Raw genomic sequence first — 24999 nt, forward strand, 5'->3', positions numbered from 1 at the left:
TCGCCCCACTGAGTTGCCCAACACCTTTGTCAAAACCCAAAGGTGGGCTGTTTCTAGACTTTCCATTCTGGTGCGTGATCTGCTCCATTCTGGTGTGTGCTTTACAGCCACACGGCACTGTTCTAACTGTGGTGGACTTAAACCCATCTCAACTATGTAGTGCAATCCTCCATCCTCAATGCTGGTTTGTCTAATCTAGGGCCCGACATTTCCACACGAATTGTGGAACCAGCTTGTCAGTTTCAACAAACAAGGAGCCCGCTCTTATTTGACACGTCTGCACCGAGTCTCTGCGTCAGTCGGGGAGGACGACTCCTGACGCTGCCGACACTGCCAACCCGTGGACGCGGTGCGTCTTCCACTTACTGAGATCTGTGCTCTTCCTCTCCCTGCAACACACGGTGGCGCCCAGCACAGGCCTCACACACCTCCGGCCTAACGCTGATGTGTCACGTTGTGATGCAATTATGAAGGGACATGTTATCTAAATTTCAATTTCTGACCGAATCATTTACAAGTTCACAGCCATAACTACATGATTAAAGATGTAAACAAAATGCTTTCATATTAACAAATCCACTCTGACTATCCGTGAGAATACTTTATTCTGTTTGTTTGTTTTCCCTAAAGGATACATTGTTCGCATTACTTTCAATGCAGGCAATTCAGTCAAGTTGATCTTAAGCCTCAATTTACACTTGGCTCTGGCACAAAGAGGTGGAAACATGCAACTGGGGCACCGTGTGAGTTGGAGGGAATGAAAGGTGTGTGTGGAGAAGTGGGGAGCGCAAGCTTTACTCGGATCCACCACACTCGACCTGGTTTCCTCACCGTAGCTGAGAGCCGCACTGTTTCCCACACTCCTGGGTGTGACCCCACTTTGCGTTAGTGTTCATTGGGGGGCACCTCCTGGATGGTTCAGGCTTAGGGAGAAGAAAGAACCAGAGTCAAGAAAGCACAACCAAAGCGGGTCACTACTTCTTGTCCACTCTGCGTGTTTACTCCAATAAGAATGCAGAGTTCCAACTGACAGGCGTCAAATGCCCCACAAGCCCCCAGCCCCTCTTGGTCCTTCCAGAGCTCTGCCTCCTTCACCTCTTTCCACAAAGCTCTGTGCTGGTCCCCACGGACCTCTGCTCACATCTAAATTCCTTTGCCTGGTGCCCAAAGGATGGTCAGGGTTCTGGCCAATCTCCTTCCGAGGGTGGCCTCAGGGCACCGCGCCCAGACTCCCGGCCACGCTGTCACACTGTCGCACTTGCAAGTCCTCCCTGAGGCCACCAGTAAGAGTAGGAATCCCTTCCCTAAGTCTTTTTTTAAGTTGGTAGAAAAAGATCACAGTTCTGCAAGGCTTCCTATGAAAAATAGCTATTTCCTGGTCACTTTACTTTTCTACTCCCCAGAGGCAATTACTTTCCTTTAATTGTTTTCTTTTAATATTTACCTCATATCTCTAGAGCTTGTAGTGCTGGTCCTTCATTTTCTAGTTTTCAACTTGAACTATTGATTTTTCAGTTGCGGAAGATGAGGATTTAATTCCCTTCCACTATCTTTCCCGTTCATTGCATGTCACACTCACACACACACACACACACACACACACACACACACTCTCTCTCTCCCTGATCCACAGTCTCTGGATATAAACATATTTTACCTAAATACTGGTCAGTACTTATAGCGTTACAACTCTGGAGACACTCTCCACAGAGAACCTTCTTGTGCTGTGAGCGCTCTTCTTGAACAACTTCTGTTTTCCTTGGAGGCCATCACAGCCTTCTTTTTCTGTTAACTAAGTTCTTTATACACAGTTGAGCCCTGAACAACGCGGGGGTTAGGGATGCCAACCCCTGTGCAGTCGAAAATCCAAATATGACTTCTTTTTTCTTTTTTTCCAAATATAACTTCTGACTCCCCCAAAACTTAGCTGCAGTTGCCCTCGGCATCTGTAGGGGATGGGCTCCAGGACCCCCACCGGTACCCAGGTCTGCAGATGCTGAAGTCCCGTACAAAGGCCTTGGACCAAGCACGCAGCCGACCCTCCCCATCCGGGGGCTCGCAGGCCTGGGACCAAAACAGTGCAGGTGTTTACTGAGAAAACCCACGTATAAGTGGACCCATGTTATGGAAGGGTCAACGGTACATTTATCATGATTCATTCACACAGCCTGTCGGTCTCATCGCAGGGTCCTGAGCACATCCGATAACCTATGAATTTCACCTTCTCGGATACTCTCTGAGAAGCGTAACCAGCTGCATGATGGCGCTGTCACCTGTCACACATACCCTCCAGGGCCTCCTTGGCCCTTGGGAGCAGGCTGAGCACCGAGGAGCGCCAGCCAAGGGCACCCGCCCTTCACCCCCAGGGAGCCAGACGACGCCATCGCTCAGCGCCCAGCAGCCCTCTATGCTGAACTTGGAGCTGCCTGCCCTCGAGGGAGCTGCGATGTCCCCGCTTGCTGTGCGTGTGGGTCCCGGCACCCACGCCTTCGGCAGGGCATGTCCTCACACAAGCGTCCTGAAAGGCTGTGGTGTCCCCAGAGCTCACCTGTCTGCACAGTGCTCATTTCCCTGCCCAGACGTGCAGACGGGCCGGCGGAAATTCCCGGGTGCACTGCCCGTTCCTCACGCCTCTGGTGGAATATGCCCTTCCCTTTCCTCCTTCAGAGTTGCCACGTGGGACCTCGCTGGTGGGCGTGGCCATCTCAGTGACGGGAGAGCTGCTCACATGCCAGGATGACAGAACCTCCCCGACAAAATGCTGGAGTGGGTAACATACCCAACAGGGCCACGGCTTCCCTGGGGCGCTGCACACGGCCCTCGTGCCACTGCGGTCGGCCCCTTCCCCCTCCTGCTTCCACCCCCGCTCTCAGGATGGAGAAGAGCAGGCCCTCCCTCCACGACCCCATGCCTCCCAGGCAAAGCCCGAGAACCCCAGGGCTCTGGCACCAGCAACAGCCCCCCCTATGCACCAGCTGGGGAGCCCCCTTCCCTCTGGCCGGGACACCAGCCCCCTCAGAAAGTCTCTTGGCCTCCTGCCCTGTCCTGACCTTGGTCAGTCACACACCGCCTTCATCAACTGGGGTGACGTGGAAGATGTGAGCATGAAGGTCCCACCAGAGGCACCAGGGGCTGCATGCAGAGCACTGCGCGCGCGTCTGCCGTGTCACCATTACCTCTTCTTACCCCACTCTCAGCATTAACAACGGGACAGCAGCACTGAAAACATCATGGCTCCCGAAGAGGCCCCAGCAAGCACAAGGCAGGCTGTCCCGACACCACGGGACGGGGGAGGGGGGGTTCCTGCCGACACCACGGGACGGGGGGTTCCTGCCGACACCACGGGACGGGGGGTTCCTGCCGACACCACGGGACGGGGGGTTCCTGCCGACACCACGGGACGGGGGGTTCCTGCCGACACCACGGGACGGGGGGTTCCTGCTGACACCACGGGACGGGGGTGCCCTGCCGACACCACGGGCACGGGGGTAGGGGGAACCCTGCTGATAACACAGGCACAGGGGGGCCTGTCGACGGCACGGGGGGAGGGGGAACCCTGCCAACACCACAGGCACAAGGGGGGCCCTGCTGGCACGATGGGCACGGGGGGTGGCCTGCGGACACACGGGTATGGGGGGGCCCACAACAATGAGGGCACAGTGGGGGGCCCTCTGAAAACACAAAGTACAGAACAGGCAGTGAGCGCCAAGATCCCCTCAGAGCCACGGACACATTCTCCACCTCTCCTTGCTCCCCGTGGGGTCCATCCAACTCGGGGGGACGTGTTCTGGCAGCTTCCCACTTCGGGCATCAGTGACCAGGAAATGGTCACAAGGACGCCTGACCGTCAGGGGCAGTGGGACATGCACGTTTTTAGTCCTACGTCCTCCCAAGTTGTCACCATCCATAAGCCACCACACAGGAATGGCTACCGCACCATGTCCTCTGTCACTCACGAGCTGTCCCTGGCCCCTGCTGTGTGGTAACTGGGGACTCGCCCAAGCTCTTATGGCTCCTGAAGGAAAAGTTCTCCAGAGCACACGGTTCAGTGTCTCCTCGCACCATGAAGAACCAAGGCATCAGGGACTCGAGCCGCCTGGCCCCTGGTCCCGGCCGTGGGCAGCTCGCGGACCCCCAGGTCTTGGGCCTGTTGGGTGGAGGGGTTCACAGAGGTCCAGGAGGGCTGTGGCCAGCATGCACGGAGCGGGAAGATTAACCTTGAGACTACTGTCCTGTCCATTTGAGAGCCCAACGTCACTCATCTGTTAGAGGGAAATAAAACAGTCAGGCTTAAATGTATAAAAAATTATGATGGAGGCGCTGAATAAGGCAGGGACTGCGAGCTTATTGAGTCAAAAATCAATCAATCAATGAGCGAGTGGATTAGGAGCCCCTCGCAAGCCCCACAGAAATAATCTGCCCAAACACTGGGACATAACAGTGGAGGACCGGATTCCAGCACTTTTAGGAAGTAAATAATGAAAAATCAATCCAAAGAAAAAACAGATCAAGAACCCTGGGCCTGACGTGCCGACACATTTATTGCTGAATACCGTTCCTCGGCGACCCGAAAACTTCGGGAGGTGTTTATTTACTTTCAGCACCTTCCCAAGATCAATATTTTTAATTTGGATCCGAGTTATTATTTTTCACATCACAGCAGCGGGGAGCGGAGTAAAGTGGCTCATATTTTAGTGCTAAAAAGATCGATATGACAGTTTCACCTTCACGGCAGCCCCCGCCGCTGCCGGCCGCACATCACCGGGTCCCGGGGGGCGCAGGTGCCGCTGAGGGGAGCAGGTCGTTACCCGCAGCACAGCAGACAGCCGTGATTTAGCTGCACGCAGAGGGCCCGGCGCCCTCGGAAAACCAATCTTGCTGTTCTCACTCATCAGGCCTGTCTCGACCCACAGGCAGGACGTGGAGGCGGGAGACGGGCCTGGGGCCCCGGAGCAGGTCAGTGCCCTGATCAGAAGTGCACTGGCCTTCCTCCCCTTGCTTGGATCAGAGAACATCGGGAAACTCCGTTACTTTTCCATATATTTCCCCTAAAATCTCATCCAGGAGAGCAGCCACAGGGAAGGGTCAGTCACGGAGGGGAGGATGGAGGGGGGCACCTCCTCAGGACCACAGTGCCAGGCTGCACCCCTGAACGAATGCAGGTGGGGGGAGGGGGCAAACCACAACGGCCCCCCTCCTCACCCTCTGGCAGATGCCCCAGGTCAGGTGGAAAGCCGGCCCCGCCCTCCTGGAAAAGCGGGCCACCTCGGCCATGGCAGGGACCCTCCTCATGGCAGTGCACAGGCAACCCGGTGGGGGGTGGGGGAGGAGCCAGTTTACTGCTGACCACAGTCAAGGCATCCTGGGCCCAGAGCCACAGCTCAGACAAGCGGGAGGTGGACACGCACAGCCCCTCCCGGTGAGCCTGCCCCTCCCGGGGGCCGGGGCCTGCACCCTGGGCCCACCCAGTCTGATACAGAACCACCAGTGCAGGCCATTCCGTGTTTCTGGGAACGGGACCCTGCAGGACAGGGTGGCTTTGGGCCAGGGAGGAGTAGCTGCTTCATGAGGGCAGGCAGCAGGGGGCACGACCGTCGCCTCTGAGTCAGCCTGGCTTCCACTTGACCGTGGCCGAGTGTGGCCGCGCTCCCGGGAAACCTCGAGTCCCTCAAGTGCGTGTCTGTGTTTGCAGTTTGGCTGCTCTTTCACCTTCCAGGAAACGAAACGCACCTGTGCACCTCTCCAGGCGCCAAACTGCCAAAGAGGCGATGGTGTGGGCTGGGGTGCTGGCGGCACGGGTGAGGCAGCTGGATCTGGGGGCCCTGGCCCCAGCCTGCCAGGCGTTCCCATGGCCCTGGGGTGGCCGACGCGTCCCCAGCTTCAGGCCCCTCTGCCCGCACTCACCGACCCAAAGCGCTGCCGCACTTGCCCAACAAACCAAGGCGCACGGCTCCAGCTGCTACACACACAGACTTCTGAGGTGACAGCTAAGCGAGCAAGGACAGCGGAGGCCACAGCAAACAGGCCCGTCACACACCAGGCCACGGGAGCAGGAGGCCGCAGCAACAGGTGGCCATGTCCGGGCACCATGCCTCCTACACTCTGAGATGTGTGGCTGCCCCTCCCCCACCCTGCCCAGCCATGTGAGGGTTGGGGGTGGGGGGTGGCGGGTGTTCAGGAGGCTCTGAGGGGCCCTGTCCCCTGCAGCCTGCAGACAGTGCGGGCTTTCCAGGCCGATCCCATCACCTCCGGCTTCTCCATGGAGGAGGGCCTGGCCTGTGTCTACCACTGAGCTGGTGTGACACAGAGGAAAGCCACCACATAGCGTGGCACCGCGGTCCTACTGTAGCACCACTGTCCCCAAACAAAAGGGCTCCCCTGGGGTACTTGCACCGGCCCACACTTCTGCAGGGGCCCCCAGTATTGCCTGTGGGGTCCCCGTGCCAGCCTGCACGTCCTGTCTTGGGAGCCCGGAGATCCCTGCTCCCCTTCCTTCTCGTCACAGGTCACCAGGTGAGGAGGGAGGACAGGGTCACCAGGTAGGCAGCCCCTGGCCATGCTTCCTTGGGGCCTGTAGCCCCGAAGCCCTGGATTTACACTATTTACACCAACAGGACAGCCCATTCCCCTCCCTTCTCTGGCCACCCACGTTAGACAAACGACCAGCGGGAACAGAGGGGGCTACCTCATGCTGTGATGCTTTGCTCCTGCACTGAAACAAGACAACGAGGAAATTATACGAAAACAAATTTGCAATTTCTTCCCCATTCAGCCATCTTTGAAGCCCGAGGATAGGAAAGCCGTCCGCTATCGACATTCAGGCTTTTCGGGCCGTAAGTGATGTGTTTTCCATGCTCCCGCGTGCCTGTGAAATCGGACACGTGATCCCCGTGCTAGCGAGCCTCTGATCAATATACACTTGGAAACCCTGGGAAACCACGTGGGCACTTCCTCAGCGTCAAGGCCCTGGGCTGAGGGACACCCAGAAGCTGAGTAATGGGTGACCCGCAGCCACAACATCCCCAGGAGGCACACCCTGGGTGGCCCTGTGAGGGAAGCACTTTCCAAGGAGCCAGACGACGGCTGACGCTGGGAGCAGGGAATTCTGGGAGAGCATCTGGGGACCGGGCAGCTGCGGATGCTGGTGTCACTCAGGGTCCCCTGTGAGGCACAGAGCTGCGTCTCCTCCAGGAGCCCTCCTCCCTGAGGCCCGCCCAACTCACCTGGTGGGGCCACATGGCAGTCCCCCAACACCCCCCTGTGCTCCACGGCCTGGCACCCCCGAGGGGCGGGGAACATGAGCATCTGGGTCCCGGGGAGCCGGCACCAGCTGAGCAAAGTCCAACCCGCCTTGGAGCCTGTCCTTGTAACATAGAAGGTTTCTCTCAAGTCATTTTTCCAACTGTCAAGTTCATGCTGCAGGCCAGATTATCACCACTATTCCACAGGGACGGACTCACTAAATCCGTGACTGACGGGTGCCGGCCGTTCTCATGGAGCATATACGACCTGCGAGAGGCAGGGTGTGTACATAAATATGCACAGTCCCCCAAAGAAAGGGGGCCTCTGGGAGGGAGTGAGAGTCCCAGCAGGAGGCGAGGGTGGGTGGCCCAGCTGGGCTCTCCTGGGGAGGGGGCAGGGCTGGTGCAGGGCCCTGAGGCAGGCCTGGCCCCCAGAGATGGAAAGGGGACACAGGCGCCTGGAGGGGAGTGGGGCTGAGGACAGAGGGTGGGGCGGGGGTGGCAGCACCTTCCGGAGACAAGGGTGTGGGCAGGTAGGAGGAGGGGGAACTGGATGACAGACACCTCGGCGTGACCGTGGCTCACGGCTTGTCCACCTGACTCGGCAGCGTCCCCAACAACAAGCGTGTCGTCCGCAGTGTGAGGTCCATGTCACTTGGTGCCCAGGAAGGACATGCGGACGGAGCAGGAGGTGGGGCTCAGGCAGGAAGGGGCTGCGAGACACCGCTTCCCTCATTGCTGCTCGTGGGGGATGCAGCCTGGAAATATCTGCCACCTCCAGTGGGAGGGCCTAACGCTTGTTACCACGTTGTGGGAACAGACCCGGGGTCTCAAAACTTGCTGGGGATTAAAACAGGGACATCTCGGTTCTTTAGGGCAAATACACAAACATTAGTGGGACGTCAGAACACACAGGTCTGCCAGGACCTGGCAGGAGCTTAACACTGGGCTGGAGGATGCGTATACTCGCCTCCCTCAGGGAACGACTACCCAGCGACCCCGCACGTGATCACCGGGGCGGGCACCACAGCACAGCTCCCATGAGTCTCCAGCCCTCTGCGGGGTGCCAGCTCTGCCATCCCTGGGCCCCTGGAAATCCTGGTCCTTCCCATGGCACCTTTCTTCACTGCCACGTGGCTTCTGGCACATCCCTGCCTGTGTCTTCTCCCTCTCCCACCAAACCCACCTCGTCTTCCCAGCCTCCAAATGCGGGGGCCTCAGCTGGGGCCCCCTGCACCAGTGCCCAAGCCCGAGGGTACCGCCCATTCGTGGTCTACAACCACCTATACACAGCTGGCCCCAAATTCCATCCCCAGGCTGCCATTCCCCACTGAGCCTGTGCCGGGGCGCCCGTGGCCTCTGCATCCCCGCAGGGAGGGCTGGGGCACCCATATGCAGTCCACACTGAGTCCTGGTTCCTCTTGCCCCCAGAAGCCCCACTGCCTCACTGGCTTAGAGCACCCCGGGGCCAGAGCAGGGAACAAAGCGGCTGCTCCCGCACTGAGTTTAGGAAGGACGAGCGTGAACAGAGCAGCAGCACACCTGCCCACTGCCAGGAGGACGGGCCTGGGGCACGCAGGGGCCCTGGAGGCAGCGTGTAAGGTCCCGGCCGGCTGGCCGTCCAGCTCACATGGCCCAGAGTCCTCAGTCACCCCCGCCACTTCGTGAGGGACATTTAAACAAGTTCCATGAACAGGACAGGGTCCTGGCCTTTCAGGGCCAATGTCAACACGCCGGACGGGCAGCTCCTCTGAAGAAACAGACTTCCTTCCAAGTGTCAACTTTTCAGTGGACAATGCAGCCGGGCAAGCTGGAGAGGGGCACTGCCCAGGAGACAGCCAGTGGGGGCCAGTCTGTCTCCTCAGCCCCAAGCAGACCAGACTAGCCTCCTGCTTCAATAGATGGCCACAGGGTGGTTCTTAGGAGCAAACAAAACTGAACTCAATCATTTAAGTCTAAAAATTGTCCTCTGAGCGCCTCCTGTACCAAAAGCTGGACACGAAACGCTGCTTTGGCGCCATCTGCTGGTGAAGATGGGCATCTTCCGCCTCCTGCCTCTGTCCAGCACCTCAGGCCTGCAGGCCCCCCCAGGCCCCGAGTCCTCCAGGCCCAACGCACCCCATGTCAGCGCTCCCCCAGGCCTGATCCCCTCCAAGTCACAGCCTCCTCACCCGTGACTGCACGCACAACCCCTTCTCTGCACATAGCCCCCCATGTCTCCCCACACAGCCCCCCTTCTCTGCACGACTCCCCGCAGAGCCCCCCCCCCCCAGCATCATGCTCATGCACCACCCGCAGCGTCAGGTTCAGCGTCTTTCTGGGAACAGGTCACTATTTTCTGATCCCTATTAATACCTGTGACAGCATTTATGTACAAGATAAATTCATTTCAATTTCCTTTTTCAATTAATGGCCTATTATTTGAACCACACTCAGCTAAAAATATCGCTCCAATACCATTAATCTTGTAAAAATTAAATTTTCCTCTCTCTGACAGCCCAAGGCCACCAGGCTGGGGCAGGAGGGTGACCCTGAGGCTGGCCAGCCCTGCCTAGCACCCAGGGGTGCAGGATTCCCTGCAGCAGGACATCCAGACGTCTCCCTCATGGACGACACACTGAGAGGGCAACACACACTCACAAAGCGACAGCACTCCGGGGGCCCCAGGATTGGGCAGAATTTTACCGCAAACTACATACTACCATCCTGGTCACAAGATGAGATGACAAACGCACATCTCTCCCTGTGCCAACTCTGGGACAAGCTCCAGACAGAGTCACCGGTCGTTTCTCACCCTCCAATCAGGGCTGTCCCAGCTAGGCAACTGGCCAGTGACACACCTCACACTAGACCGTGGCTGTGGACCACAAGGAGGACCGTGACCCTGGGAAAAAACACCAGGCTGCAGACGCCCCACATCCTCAATGGGCAGGGCTGGCCTTCCTCCCACCTCCTAGATGCTGTCCAGCCCTGTGGACACCTGTGCACACAGCCTCAGGGGCCGCACACTTGGGCTTGTCCTGCGTCCAATGTGGCACATTGGGTAGCTCCCTCTGCCACCCTGTGCCGGGTCAGTCCTGCCCAAAGAGGCCCTGAACGGGCTTGCACCACACAGGATGGCCATGTCACCAGCTAAGGTACCATTACTGTACACATGACAAAGAGAGGGAAACAATCCAGCTCTAAGATGCCTGGGTATCCCTCCAACAGTCAGCCTTTTCTCTTCTCAGCCAACCAGGCAGTTATCATGTTAGCGTGTAATAATATGTGACACAAAACAGACCATGGAGAACTAGAAAAGTGAGAATTAAAAAAAAAAAAAAGGAAACTTCCATAGGTGTGCAGGGGGAAGGGGAGCAGCTCCAGGCACCAGGACTTCCGAACAGCTCCAGTTTCTGGGCACAAGTGTCTGGACCCTTCACCAGGCGCTGACAAGGCACCTTCACTATTTATGAGGTGCTCCAAGGCACACACAGAGCCTGTGCGCGTGCTTCTGACCCCGGACGGAGGCAGCCGCAGCCTAGGACGAATGCCCACCATGCCTCAGTCTCACCCCTGCACAGCCTGTCCTGGATCCAGATCCGCAGGGGGAGGTGCCTCAGATTTGTTAACCTTCTTACGGAACCAGTTTGAGTGCGTCAATGTTTCCATTTCACTGATTTCTCTCCTATTTTATTATTTCCTTCCTTCTACTTGCTCTGAGCTAATTTGCTCTGCATTTAAAAGTGACCCCATGCCAGCATTTCATGCTAGAAATCTTCTATAGCTAGTGAGGTGCATCTCACAAATTGTGACGGTTTTCAGTTCATTTTCGATGTAATTGTTAATATTTTCTAATTTCCTTTGTGACATTCTCTTTGACTCATGGGTTATTTACAAGTTATTTCCAAACATTTAGGAATTTCCAGCTGTCGCTTTTGTTTGCCTCTAATTTAATTCCTTTGTGGTCAGAGAACCCATTTTGTATGATTTCAGTTTCTCAGACATGTTCAGGTTTGTTTATGGCCCAGATCTCAACGTGTCCTGGTGAATGTCCCACGTGGACATGAATTCTAAGACCCGCCGGCTTGGGGACACTCGGCAGCCAATGTGGAAAGTCCTGGCCTCAGGCCTCAGGTGGGCTCCTCAGCAGGCAGCCCTCGGCGCCGGTCCACATCCCAACCACAGGCTGTCACTCACCCACGCAGAGCCCAGCAGCGAGACTCCCATCTGAGAATCTTCTCGAAACTCTCTCAGCTTCATTTTGGGAGAGATTCCTGAGGAAACGGGCAGGCGACGGTCATCGCTCCCCGTACGTGTGCTGCCATCCCCTGGCACCCGCCGCCGAGGGGCCCGTTCTGCTCGTGTCCTCACCCTCGGCAAGTCACACGCCATTCCTGGGCTGCATGCGCTGCTCTTGTAGCCGGGGTGTCCTGCAGTGACCTCCTGCCGAGACCTCCCTGGGAGCTGCCTCTCCCCTGCGCTCTCGACTTGCACGGACTTGCACGTTCCGGAGCCAGGCGCATGCGCTCTCCTGTTAAGCCCGCCTGAGGCACTGACCTCCTCGCCCACAGGGCACCCCTTTGTCCCAGGAGCAACCTCACCTGGAAGCCCACGCTAGTGCTAATGCAGCCACTCCTGCTTTCTTTGGACTTGTGTTAGCACGGTGTAGTTTTCTTCACCCGTGTACTTTTAAAACACCCATGTCTTCTATTTAAAGGAGACTGTGCAAACCCAAGGACAGTTTCCAGGAGCAGGAGGGGACTGATGACTGCTGTGGAACTTGGCAGCTTTAACGGCAGAGCTGAGAGCGGGCAGAGACCAACGCCTCTGAGTGTGATGGTGGAAGGGGGGCCCTTCATAGGACTTGTTTTCAGCAATCCGACCAAGACGTGCCATGGTATGTGGTGTTTATTCTGCTGGAAGTTGTTATAAAGGGAGCTGTGGATTCATATATTTTATCACATTTTGAAAATTTTCACGCATTGTTTCTTCAAGTATTTGTCCATTTCCTTGTTCCTCTCCTTCTGGGGTGTTACATAGTATATAACAGGACAGCTGCACTCTGTTACCTTTTTCAGTCATTTTTCCCCCGTGTCTTATTTTGCATAGTTTCTGTTACTACGTCTTCAAGTTCAATTATCTTCTCTCCTGCGGTGTCTAATCTGCTGTTAACCCAACCAGTGTGCTTTTTCCATCCAGTGTATTTTTCATCTGAATAAGTCCCGCTTGGAGGAAGCAGGAAGTTTGGTCAGAGCAGAGGAAAGTGTGTCAAGGGGAAAAGGATTTTTTAAAGGATGATCTGAGAGGAAGGAGCCAGGAGAGAAGGGAAAAGGGAAGAGGAGAGAGGGAGGAGGCTGTGTCCTGACCTTGGGGACAAGGGCCTGACCTTGGGGAACAAGGGCCTGACCTTGGGGAACAAGGGCCTTGCTGGGTACGAGTGTGGGTGGAGAACAGGCACGATGGGCCCATGTCCTCGGTGGACCCGAGAAGACTGGCACAGAGGCCACCTGTGAATATGGTGGAGGCTGCTTGGAGGAGGGTCTGGCGGTGCCGCCAAGGGGACACCAGAGACGTGGGTCCTGCAGACGCAGCGAAAGGTGGACACGTGACTCTGCAGACAGTGACTACTTCAGCAATGGACAGAGACCCAGTTGGCATTGGATGCCCCAAATTTGAAGACTGAAAACTGACAGATGCCCCTAACTCAATGTCTCAGTCCCGGGGATGTGGGGACATCTCTGCTCCCGCATGGGATGCCCCTCAGCCCCACCCCACCTGACACGCAGGCGCCCACGGCTCCACGTGGCCGGCACATGGTGGCAGCGCACCTGCTGCATGCTGGGCTCCCCAGTGGGGACAAGCTGAGGAACATGAGCCACACTGCCGAACCCTGAAGAGCAAACAGGCACCTGCATGTGTGGCGACGTCAGAGGTGGGGTGAAGGACTGCAGGGGACAGGAAACAAGGAACCAAGCAGACGCAGCAGCTTCAGGACCTCCCTCCAGGTGCTGGAGACGTCCATCCTCCAAAGCAGCAAGCAGCACCTCTAACCTGTCCGGCATCTGTCCCCTCACCTCTGTTCCCGAGGCTGCTGCACCTCACGGGGGCTGCCTTCCCAGGTGTCCGCTGCCCCCAAGAGACCATGGACTCCGCGGAGGATGGACTGATCTCCCAGCTCCACAGAAGGCCCTGTCCCGCGGCCTGTGTGACCGGCCCCCCCAGAGGCCGTCTTGGGGCACAGGCAGGTGTGTAGAGCGGACCTGCTGGGCTTACTCCCTCGTGCGTCAGCCCCGGACAGAGCCCCCGACTCTCCCCATTATTTCCCGCACACCTGGCCCCAGGCCACCTGCCTCGACTGTCCACCTCCCAGGTGCCACGCGGGCCTCGCCTGTGCCAGCTGACAAGGAACCCGCCCATGGAGCAGCTGAGGCCCCTTGTCTGTGCCGTGGCCCAGCGGCAGGCTGCAGGCCAGGCGACAGGTGAGAGCAGACGCCCCTGCCTGAGGAGGCGCGCGCTTACCGTGAAGTGCTCCTGGGACCTGTAGTTCTCGTCCAGGTACACACGAGCCCGGTTGTACTCCTTCATCGCGTCACTCGACAGCAGTTCTCTGCAAGGGAAGTAGCTCTTTAATCAAGTCGCACAGACGTACCACCATTTACAGCGTGCTCATGAGGCACAAGACCTCAGCCTAGACACCATGTGTGACATCACCCCGAAAACACCCCCAACCAAGGTGGAGGGGAGGGAAGGAGGGATGGGGGAGGGAGGCAGAGGAGGGGGTGCAGGAACTTAGACCCCGTGGCACAGCGCACAGGCTGGTCACCAGCAGCTCCGGTCTCCACGTGGCCCTGAGACGAGCAGGAACAGACACTGGTGCAGTGACACTGACAACTCGCCCAGGGCCACACGTCAGGACAGTGGGACACCAGGTCTGTGGGGGCCCCTGGCTGTGACACCACGGTCTGTGGGGGCCCCAGGTTGTGACACCATGGTCTGTGGGGGTCCCAGGTTGTGATACCACGGTCTGTGGGGGCCCCTGGTTGTGACACCACGGTCTGTGGGGGCCCCAGGTTGTGACACCACGGTCTGTGGGGGCCCCTGGTTGTAACACCACGATCTGTGGGGGTCCCAGGTTGTGACACCACGATCTGTGGGGGCCCCTGGTTGTAACACCACGGTCTGTGGGGGTCCCAGGTTGTGATACCAAGGTCTGTGGGGGCCCCTGGTTGTGACACCACGGTCTGTGGGGGCCCCAGGTTGTGACACCACGGTCTGTGGGGGCCCCTGGTTGTAACACCACGATCTGTGGGGGTCCCAGGTTGTGACACCACGATCTGTGGGGGCCCCTGGTTGTAACACCACGGTCTGTGGGGGTCCCAGGTTGTGATACCAAGGTCTGTGGGGGCCCCTGGTTGTGACACCACGATCTGTGGGGGCCCCTGGTTGTGATAACACAGTCTGTGGGGGCCCCTGGTGGTTCATGTTTGGTCCTCACAGACAAATCACAAACATGCCCCTGGGCCCAGGCATGTCCACCACGTCTGCCCAGGAGGGAGAAAGCCGAGGCCCATGACGGAGTGGCCGAGGCTTTACAACACGAAGAAGACAGGGTCTCTGAGCCCTCGTCACGTGGGTTTCTTGCTCACTGGTCAGCCCACTGTCACTCTTCATCCCCAGGCAAGCCTTCTGTGATGACCTGGCCATCGTCTCTGCAAACATGGCTGGAACGGGAGCCACTAAGCACCCAGAGGTCCGAGAGAGCCCTGAAGGGATATAAAGCGCGGTGCCTCCACTGCATGTGGGTGTGGCCCCAGCTCGTGACAGTGGGGGGAGGATACAGGCACCGTGTGACAGCCAGCACGTGGGTCAGGAAGAGGGGGGCGCCGGGTTCTAAGGAAGGACAGAGGATGGAAAGGGCAGGATCAGCTGACGCTCAGACCTTGGCCACCGGCAAGAACAATCCTCAGTGTCTGAAGGAAGGAAGCTGGGCCCAGACAGCAAACAGCACAGAACTTTCCTAATGTCTGCCGCCCGCTCAGAAACCACTCAGCACGTGAGGACACAGGAAAACATGGGCCACACGCTATAAAAAAGCAGTTGACAGAAAAAAGACCTAGAAAGAAATTGACGGAATTCACTGCAAAGAGTGAGGTGAAGAAACACCTGAACAGGAGGAAAGACAGGAGACATGAAAACCACAGAAGAAACTTCTAGAGCTAAAGAACACAGTATCAGAAATAATTTCACTGGATGGACCTAGGAGCAGATTAAAACCTGAAAAAAAAAAGACCAGGGACCAAAAGTCACTGCACAGAAACTATCCAGACGGAAGAGGAGCGATGACCTGAAAAGGGTGAGATGGTGGCAGGGACCTGTGCGAGCACCTCGGTCTGACGTCGGGAACTCTGAGAACAAGGACAAAAGAAGAACAAGGACGACATTTCAAGAAATAACAGACACACTCTCCCCAGATCCGGTTAAAACTGTGAGCCCACAGATGGAGAAAGATAAACGCAGAGAAAAGCCAACTGGAGCAACCTAGTCAAGGACCGCAAACCAGCTAACGACCAACGCTGGCCGTCAGGCACAGGGACACAGTGTGCCCAGAAGTGGGATGGGGCCATGGCTCAGCCCTCACGCACAGTGCAAGGCGGGGACAAAGGACGAAAGCCTTAACGGGCCCAGAGAAACACTGAGGAGCTGGGATTCTGTTTGCAACAAAACGTCCTTCAAACATGAGGACAAAGACTTGCTCAGGAAGCAAAAGCTGAGAGAATTCATCAGAGGGACTCATGCTAAAGGTGGCAGAAAAGTCCTGGCTGAAGAGAATGACACTGGACAGAAACGGGGGCCTCCACACAACAGGGGCCCTGCAAAGGGTGGTGGGCTCCCCAAAATAAGTGACCTTTTCTCTCACTTTTTAAAAGATAACTGTTTAAAGCTATGCCAGCATGTGCCCTGCGGAGCAGGTGGGGGACTGGGCACCACTGGGCGGTGGGGGGGCGGGAGCCCCATGAGGGTCCCTGGGGCACCACGCCCCCTCCCCCAACTCCCCCCCCCATGTTTTCTCTTGTCTGAAATGCCCAGTTTTCCCAGTGGGCGGTTTTTTCTTACTGACTTACAGAAGTTCTTTATATATTTAAGTACTGATTTTTGTCAGTAAAGAGTGTTGCAGATCTTTTCCCAAATGTGGCTAGAGTTTTACTTCGTTTATGGTGTCTTCTGACAAAGGTCTTCCGACGCCGTCAGACTGACCAGTCTTTCCTGCTGTCGGCCGCACTTAGGGAAGGTCTGTCCCTGCACCAGTGGTGCTGTGAAGGCGTCCGCACTTCTGGCTCAGGACTGCAGGGGTGCAGCTCACGGTTCCCGAGACTCATCCCACGTGGGGAGTGACAACTGTGACGTGTTTCCGGGCACGGGACATGGCACGCGGCTGCTCCCTGTCCCACGCGGGGTGGGCGGGGCCCGTCACTCAGGCGGAGGGAGCCCTCCAGGGTCACAGCCCCACAGCTACTCCTGGCCTGTGCCTGTGCACGTTCACTTTAGGATGAGTTTGTCAAGTGTTAAAAAAAATTTTTGATTGAAACTGCCTTAAAACTATAGATTACTTTGGGAAAATGCATCACTTTTTTTTTTAATTGGGCCTTTAACTAATTACCCCACAATTTAACAACTGAAAACATGGATGGCTTGTGTCAATCCATAATGCCGGGACTTCGACAGCAGGTCTGAGCCCGGGTGATGGTGGCTGGAGCCACCCTCAGGCTGGGCACCAGGCTGAGAGGGTGCGGTCACTCTGTCCTCCAACAGGGCACACCCCATGGCCCCCGCATGGCGTCTGCCCCACCCCACGCATCCACTTCCCAGGTGCACGCAGAGCCTTGCTGCCCCTCTTCCCGAGCTGCACCAGGCGGCCGGTCCCTTAGAGCCCACAGGGCATGCGTGCAGGCAGCTGGCACAATGCCTCTGGCTCCTTCCTCCCAAACGACAGAGATCACCTCCCACAGACAACAAGAGCTCTGTCCCCATCTGGCTGTGAGCTGCTAGAGGGGACCGGTCCTGTCAATCCATCTGTCCATCCGTCCTCAGCAGCAGCAGGCTGGCAGGCATCAGACCACACGAGGTGTGACCACCAGCAGATGCGGTCAGGACTCTGCCTGGAGCCCAGGCTGAAGTCTCTGCGCCCAAGCCATCACTGTCACCCTGCACCCCTGCTCCCAGGGGGCACGCTGTCACCCTGCGCCCCCGCTCCCAGGAGGCACGCTGTCACCCTGCGCCCCCGCTCCCAGGAGGCACGCTGTCACCCTGCGCCCCCGCTCCCAGGGGGCACGCTGTTACACACTGGGCCACACCTCTTTTCTTTGGAAAACTGCTCACCCACAAGGCTCCAGTGTGGTGAGGCTGTGCCCACACTTGCTCAGAAAGCACCCCACCCCCACGCTGCCTGGAGGAGGCAGGGAGCTCGCTGGACTTACTTGACGAACTTGTCCACGTGTGCCATGGAGGCTTCGTAGTTCTTCCCTCCAAACTCCTGGCAGTGCAGGGCCATGAAATGCGGCTTGTGCGTGTGGACGACCTGGGAGGAAGCAGAGGGCACGTCACATCCCTGAGGAAGGGGCTGGGGTGACACGCGTGCACACGGTGGGCGTCTCACTGACACCCTTGAGGCCTTGCTCGGCAGCTGGGTGACCCACAGGTCACTTATGGGCACGTGCTCATCGAGGGAGCAGGCACTCACCAGCCCCACCCTCCGGGAGCGCAGGGAAGCATTGCTGGGGTGACGAGGCAGCTGTGACATGACAGCCACCAAGGGGCTTGGCCCAGTCCGGGCACGGTGGGAGGAAGGACTACCTGGGATGGGGGAGGGGCCAGTAAGTGGGGGCCACGGGGACCAGGAGGCTGAGGCAGTGGTGGAGACACGTGGGGGCCGAGCGCTGGGGCTCTCGGAGGCCGAGAGGGTGCTTGTCTCCAGCCCCCAGCCCACCGTCCTATTAACTGCACCTGGCTGTGCCCACCTGCTGGCTCTTTCTGGCCTCTGCGCGTCTCCTCCCCTCTCCCGGGCACCTCCTGACACAGGGCAGCACTGGTTGGCCCTGAAGCATTTACCAAAATCCCACAAAATCACTTTCCCCTCCCCCCCACACCATCCCAGAGGCAGGTGCCCTGAACAAGGCGGTCACACCTAACACCCGATGGCAGCAGCGGGAACGGCCAGGGCACCTTGGCAAGCGTAGGCTACATTTGACTGGCCTGGGGGACATGGGCTGCCTGGAAACAGGGGCTGTGTGGTGTCTGACAGAGAGGGACTGTGCCCAGGACCCAGCCAGGCTGTCTGTGGGCACAGCCAGAGATGTGTGTGGTGCTTCTGTGAGGAGCAGTGCCGGGCGGGGTGTCAGCTGGCACAAGTGACCCGCAGTATGGCCGGGAAGCACCGGGCAGGGCTGGCCCACGCGCCGGCAGACAGTATGCGGCACGACCAGCACGGGAGACGGACCGCACATTCCCAGGCACGGCTATGACACAGAAACACAACCCACAGCACAGGGTATGCTCTTAAAAGGGGGGAGCTTCTGACCAGAAAACACATTTAAGCCGTGTGGGGAAAGCACCGCTGGGTGATGCCAGAGGCTCCATAAGTTATCCGGCCTTGCTCTTCACTCTTCATTTAAAACTGGGTTTTGATGGAAATTCACTAAGGTGTCCATTTCCCACTGAATACAAACACTGACACCTCCCAGTCCTGGAGACACTCCCAGCACCCCATTGACAGGACAGCCAGCACAGAGGTGGCAGATGTTGGGGGGTGCTGCCCGAGGACGAAGGACAGAGGCGGCACCCAGGAACTGGGAAAGGGATTACCAGTGGCAGGTGCTGCAGACGTGAGCGGCCTGGGGGTGCTCGGGGTCCCCAGGGCCAGGAGCCCAGCTGCCGAGCTTCCGGAGAGGACCCAGAGCTGGCCCCAGCCGCACGCCACCAGGCCCCAACTTCCTCCTCTGGCTGGAGAGTGGGCTGAGTTCCCCAGGACCTCACAGCAAGAACTGGACTTTGGCACCAGGTAGGAAGACAGAGGGCAAGCAGCACTGGGGGGGTTGGGGGGCGGGCACGGCCACCCCCAGCAGGGGTCCCACTCTCTCCGAGCTGCCCCAGCTGGCCTGCCACCCTTGGCCGCCGGACAGACAGCAGCAAATAAACCCACAGAAAGCAGAAGACGGACACGAGAGGCCTGAGGCCATCTGTGAGGGGCTCATGAAACCCGTACCCCAGGCTAGACAGACCAACAGGAGAGGGGACCAGGACACTGCAGGTGTGTTGATGGCAGTGGGGCCCATCGCCGGGAACGCCATGCGGTCGCCTTGGAAATTTACAAATTTATAATCAGGGGCCGGCCCGGTGGCTCAGGCGGTTGGAGCTCTGAGCTCCTAACTCCGAAGGCTGCCGGTTCGATTCCCACATGGGCCAGTGGGCTCTCAACCACAAGGTTGCCAGTTCAATTCCTCGAGTCCCGCAAGGGATGGTGGGCTCTGCCCCCTGCAACTGAGATTGAACACGGCACCTTGAGCTGAGCTGCCACTGAGCTCCTGGATGGCTCAGTTGGTTGGAGCGCATCCTCTCAACCACAAGGTTGCCGGTTCAATTCCTGAGTCCCACAAGGGATGGTGGGCTGTGCCCCCTGCAACTAGCAACGGCAACTGGACCTGGAGCTGAGCTGCGCCCTCCACAACTAAGACTGAAAGGACAACAACTTGACTTGGAAAAAGTCCTGGAAGTACACACTGTTCCCCAATAAAGTCCTGTTCCCCTTCCCCAATAAAATCTTTTTAAAAAATTACAAATAAACAGATAAACAGACAAATAAACAGATAAAGTATCTCATTTCATTTGAAAAGTCAGTTATTAAAATGGCAAGATGTTTGCATGAACAGAAAAAAAGCCATGACTGGTCATGGAGAGGAGCCCAACGCCGAACGAGCCCACGCCCAGAAACCAGACTCTCCCAGCACTCGCCTCACTCACAACACAAGGGGGCATTTTGGCTCCAAGCCTCTCCATGTGCCAGGCAGGTTCGTGAGCCGACACGGAGTGTCTGCTGACGGCAGGCACAGGACACCCTGCTCCGTGCTCTTTTCCACATGGTCACCAAAGGCATGTGGGAGTGACGGCAGGACTCTCCGAAGGTGCCCAGAGGTCTGACCATGTCCGGCTGGGCAGCTGGGCTGATTCCTGTGTGTTAAGAACTGTAACTTCACCTGACATTACAAACTGCACGTAGGACGGACTATTACTGCTTCCATGGGCTCCAACAGCATAGATTTACGCCCGCGAGTCCGAATGACACTAACGCTGATGATACACATTGGTCAGCTTGCAATCAGGACACACTTTTGACAGCTGCTAAATAAAGAGAACGAAGCAGGAATCTATCCTGCCATTCTTGTGCTATCGAATCTCTAGAGAAACAAACAGGAGAGGGCAAGCCTGTCTTTATGGAAATATCCCAGCTGCTAAGAGAAGGCGAAAGGGCAGCATGAGAATACACACACACAGCCATTTGTGACAACATGGGTGGACCTCGCGGGCGTCATGCTGAGTGAGCGGTCACACAGGGAAGGGCAGACATAGCGTGGCCTCACTCACATGCGGATCTAAACCCTGAACTCACAGAAGCAGCGTGAGGGTCGCCACCCGGGGGGAGCGCAGGGGGACGGGACATGTTGGTCAAAAGGACAAACATCCAGTGGTCAGATGAATAAATTCTGGGTGACTGCAGCTGACAGCATGGCGTCACACTCTGTGACACTGGCAGACGGGGACCGATGGGGGAAGCCCTGAGGCAGATTCTATTGTGTGGCCAGAACGTGTTGCATCTGAAAACACTGGGAAAACACTGGGCTCATCAGCACGGCCACGACCAGGCCACGAGGAAGGGACTGCAGAGCAGGGCAGGCACCCACGTGTGACACACTGTGGAGAAGGAAACAGTGCAGGAAGAGCAAGACACAGCCTTGGGCGCCTGGGGGAAAGCACCAGAAGGGGAGAAAGAACAGGGGCTTGCAAGACGGGACCACGAGTCACCCATCACTGTCAAGACAGACACTTGCAGGCCCCTGACTACCTGGACTTTGCTGGACAGACAGAAGAGGGCGCTGTGGGACTAGGGATCCGGCATCGGATGGACAAAGGGAGGCTGGGGCAACACGAGAGCAGTTACACAAACCCAGGAGAAGGCCCCCACCCAGGAAGGATCCCGAAGCAGAGAAGGAGTGAAAACACTCAGACAAGCATCTGCGAATATGAGAAAGCAAAACCAGAAACGCTAGACTAAAGCAGAAATGGACCCAAGAGACAGAGACAGAGAGACAGAGACGGGGAGAGAGAGGGAGAAAAAGGGAGAAATGACGAATGCTGAATAACCTGGGGGAAGAAAGAGAAGAAAGAGACAAAAGCATCTGAAAAGAGGAATAAATTACAAAGTCCAAAGGGAGAATCGACTGATAGGAAAATTCATAAGGGGCACTGAAGCCAGAAAATCCAACCAAAAAAGTGAAAATGACGTAACGAGAAAAGACTAGGAGAGAGAGACGTGAAAACGGAGGTGGACGAAGGAGGCAGAACATACATACCGTCAGTCCCTGGAGAGAAAACCAAAGGAGGACCAGAACTAATACTGAAAATATAATACAAGAAAACTGTCCAAACAGAAAAAGACCTGAACTTACACCCTGAAAGGGTTCAGTGAGCACCTGAGGAAATTACCCAAAACAATCAACTCCAAGACACAGCCTGGTGACACTGTTAGATTTTAGAGACACGGGTACAGTCCCCCAGGCCTCCAGGGACACAGAGCGGTTAACACTAAAATCGAAGCCATCAGACGGCACAGACTTGTCAAAACCAACACATAACGGAAGGCAGCGATGAAAAACTTTGAATATCGCAGTGAAATAAAGTGCAAACCAAGGATTAATTATCCAGCCAAGTGTCCTTCAAATGTCGAAGCCACAGGAAAACGGCTTTCAACACACACAGAACCTGGGAAACCCTGTCTCCATCAGCCCATCATGAGGAGTCTACTAGGGTGGGGCTGGCAACATCTCCATGGCAACTGCCCCACCGTGCCAGTGTGGACAAGCATGGAACCACAGCAGAGCTACGGAGTGGGCATGGCCGACCCGTTCCAAACCAGGCGGCCAGCCCGGCTGGCTTGGGGTGGGGGTGCTATGCTGACCCTCATTTAAATCCGCAGTTAGTGCTGTTTACTGGGGCTGTCAGTGCCCAGACACTCCACACGCCACACAGAAACCTATATGATTTCAAGAGTTCTGCCTGGTCCGCGAAGCAGCACTATGTCAGCTCGAGGTAGATGATAAAACACTGACGCCCAGAGGTCACAAACCCAGGGTAACCACTTAAAAATATTTTTAAAAGACAAAAGGCCCATAAAAAATTAAAATGGAATGCAAAAAACCCTGAAATAACCCAAAAGAAAACAGGAATGGGGAGACAGAGGGCAAAACCGGGAACAGACACTGAGCGGCAGAGCCGAAGTCAGCTGTCAGTGGTGACAGGGTCCCGGTCCGACCTGCAGCCAGTCACAGGCGGCTGCAAAGTCAGCAGCACTTTCTCGTTTATTCTTCTTCCCTGCGATGCCTTTGTGTTTCTCCTCCATTTCTTCCCTGAGATTAGTGTTTAAAATTCAACACCGGTCACGTCTGGAGCAGTCAGCGGCCACACGTGGACAGTGGCTACGGACTGGTCAGCACAGAAAGTGACGCTTTCACCATCACAGGAAGTCCTGCTCGACCACAGTGCTGTGCAGACATTCCAGTTCAGGGCAGGGGTGATGGGCAGATAAGAATGCAAGACTGAAGCACACACTGCCTGCAAGAGACAGGCTTCCGACAGGAGATGCGGACAGGCTGCCGTGACGGACAGAAGACGCGCCACGCACACGCTGGGCCTGGGAGGGCTGGCACGACCACACTGGAGGGACACAAGGAACATTTTGTAATGACCACTGGACGGTCCGTCCAGAACACAGCACAACAGTACGTGGTGTGACTGATAACAGAAACACATGTGCACACATGCACAGATGCGTCCACACACACGTGCACACACGTGCACACACAAACCCAGTCAGTCGAGACAGAATTGCAGACGACACCCTGATCTAACAGGTGGATGACGGCTGATGGACACACCCTCTGTCCAGCCCTCACACCCAGAACGGCCCTGTGCTGCGCCCTGAAACAGGCCCCAAGGGCCTCTGAGGGCTGGACGCCACATGGACTCTGCTTTCTGACCACATGGAACCGAAATCAAGCTGAGGGAAGGCAACCAGACAAGGCAGAGCGCACACTGTCAACCTGTCACACTGTGTGACTCCGTTTCCATGGCAGTCTAGACAATGCAAACTGATGCACCACTGAGAGCACAGAAAGCAAACCGGGGCTGCCAGGAGCGAGGGCTGCAGGGAGCGGTAAGGGCACCGGGACTCGGGCTGACGGAAGCTCCTTCAGAGGTTCGTGGTGGCGTCCCAGCTGCAGACGCACCACAGAACCCGCCCAACTCACACTTTAAATATGTGAAGTCTACTGTCCGCAAAGTTATGAGACATTTAATTTCTACCTGTCCATTTCACTACACAAGCTACAAACAAATGATGAGACAGCTGGGAAGAGCTGAACGCAGGCGACATTCAGGATACGATGCAGCTGCTCGTCTTTGTGGACATATTGACACTGAGGGGCGTCCTTTTAAATTCTCTTAGACACCCAGACTGGAGTGTCACCAGTGAAGTGATGCTGACTGGTTGTGGCTTCAAACGGTGAGGGGGCGGGAGGGGGTTGGGGCGGGAGGGGGTGGGGGTGTGACTGAAGAAACTGGCCCTGAGCTGGGAAGTGCGGGCGGGGTTCACGGCGGTATCTCTCTCTCTGTGTGAAATTCGTCATAATAAAAACACTCACCGTTTAACTCAGTGGGAGCAAAACCAGAAACCAAAGGACACCTCACTGAGCCACCACCAGGGCAGTGCTGGAGCTGGGCGAACGCCACTGGATGCCACTGGGTGATGGGAAAGGTCCTTTTCTTTCTATCTTTGATCTCCCAGACCCCTGAATGACAAGGCAGGGGACAGCTCCTGTCTCTTCTTCCTGCACCACTGGGGAACGCAGCGGAATCCTCTTCTGCCGGCTGCAGGGAGGGCGGAGCCTGAGCTCAGAGGTAAAGCCACCTGTGCTAGGGCATCTGTGATCTCTCACAGCCAGACGGCGACACACAAATAAGACTTTGTTTTAAAGGATTTACTGCACGAGACGAGAAAATCAACTACTCATGGGGAGATGATGATTTCAGCGACGTGCTGCAGGAAACGCCTGTGAACAGAAAGGACTGTTCCCTCTGCAAGTGAACACGGCGGGGGGACCTCACGGGGCCAATGCACGTCACGGGGCCAATGCACAGCTCCCCGACAGCTCCGTTGGGGGACGGAGTGAGGCATCCCCTACGTGGCAGGAGGGGAGAGGGCCTGGGCCCCGGGCCGACCGTTCTGACAGCCCCCACCCATAGCCCCCCCAGCACTCTCACCAGACCTCTACCCAGTGACAGGTGCTACCTGAGCTGCAGTGTACTGCTTGACAAAGGAACCCCACGCTCCAGTCGGAAACAGCCCAGGAATCTCTGCCCTGGGGACAGATGTGTCCTCAGTGCTCAGTGAGACGGCACCTGCTCCACTGGTCTGCAGGCCAGTGTGCTGGGAAGGGGCTAACAGCGAGCT

The 24999-nt window shown here is 57.0% G+C and overlaps 1 protein-coding gene across 2 annotated transcripts in view; it reads right to left on the reverse strand.

Annotated features, from left to right (window-relative positions):
- INPP5A (inositol polyphosphate-5-phosphatase A) overlaps nt 1–24999 on the reverse strand; it is a 168719-nt gene that overhangs the window by 92275 nt on the left and 51445 nt on the right. For both annotated transcript variants that reach the window (XM_019728303.2, XM_019728304.2), the window contains exons 3-4: nt 17699–17799; nt 13743–13830 (exon numbers count right to left, since the gene is read on the reverse strand). In XM_019728303.2, coding sequence (XP_019583862.1) covers nt 13743–13830; nt 17699–17799 — 189 coding nt within the window. The remainder of the gene's footprint in view (nt 1–13742; nt 13831–17698; nt 17800–24999) is intronic.

Source organism: Rhinolophus sinicus, linkage group LG07 (genome assembly GCF_036562045.2).
Source record: "Rhinolophus sinicus isolate RSC01 linkage group LG07, ASM3656204v1, whole genome shotgun sequence".
Lineage (NCBI taxonomy): Eukaryota > Metazoa > Chordata > Mammalia > Chiroptera > Rhinolophidae > Rhinolophus > Rhinolophus sinicus.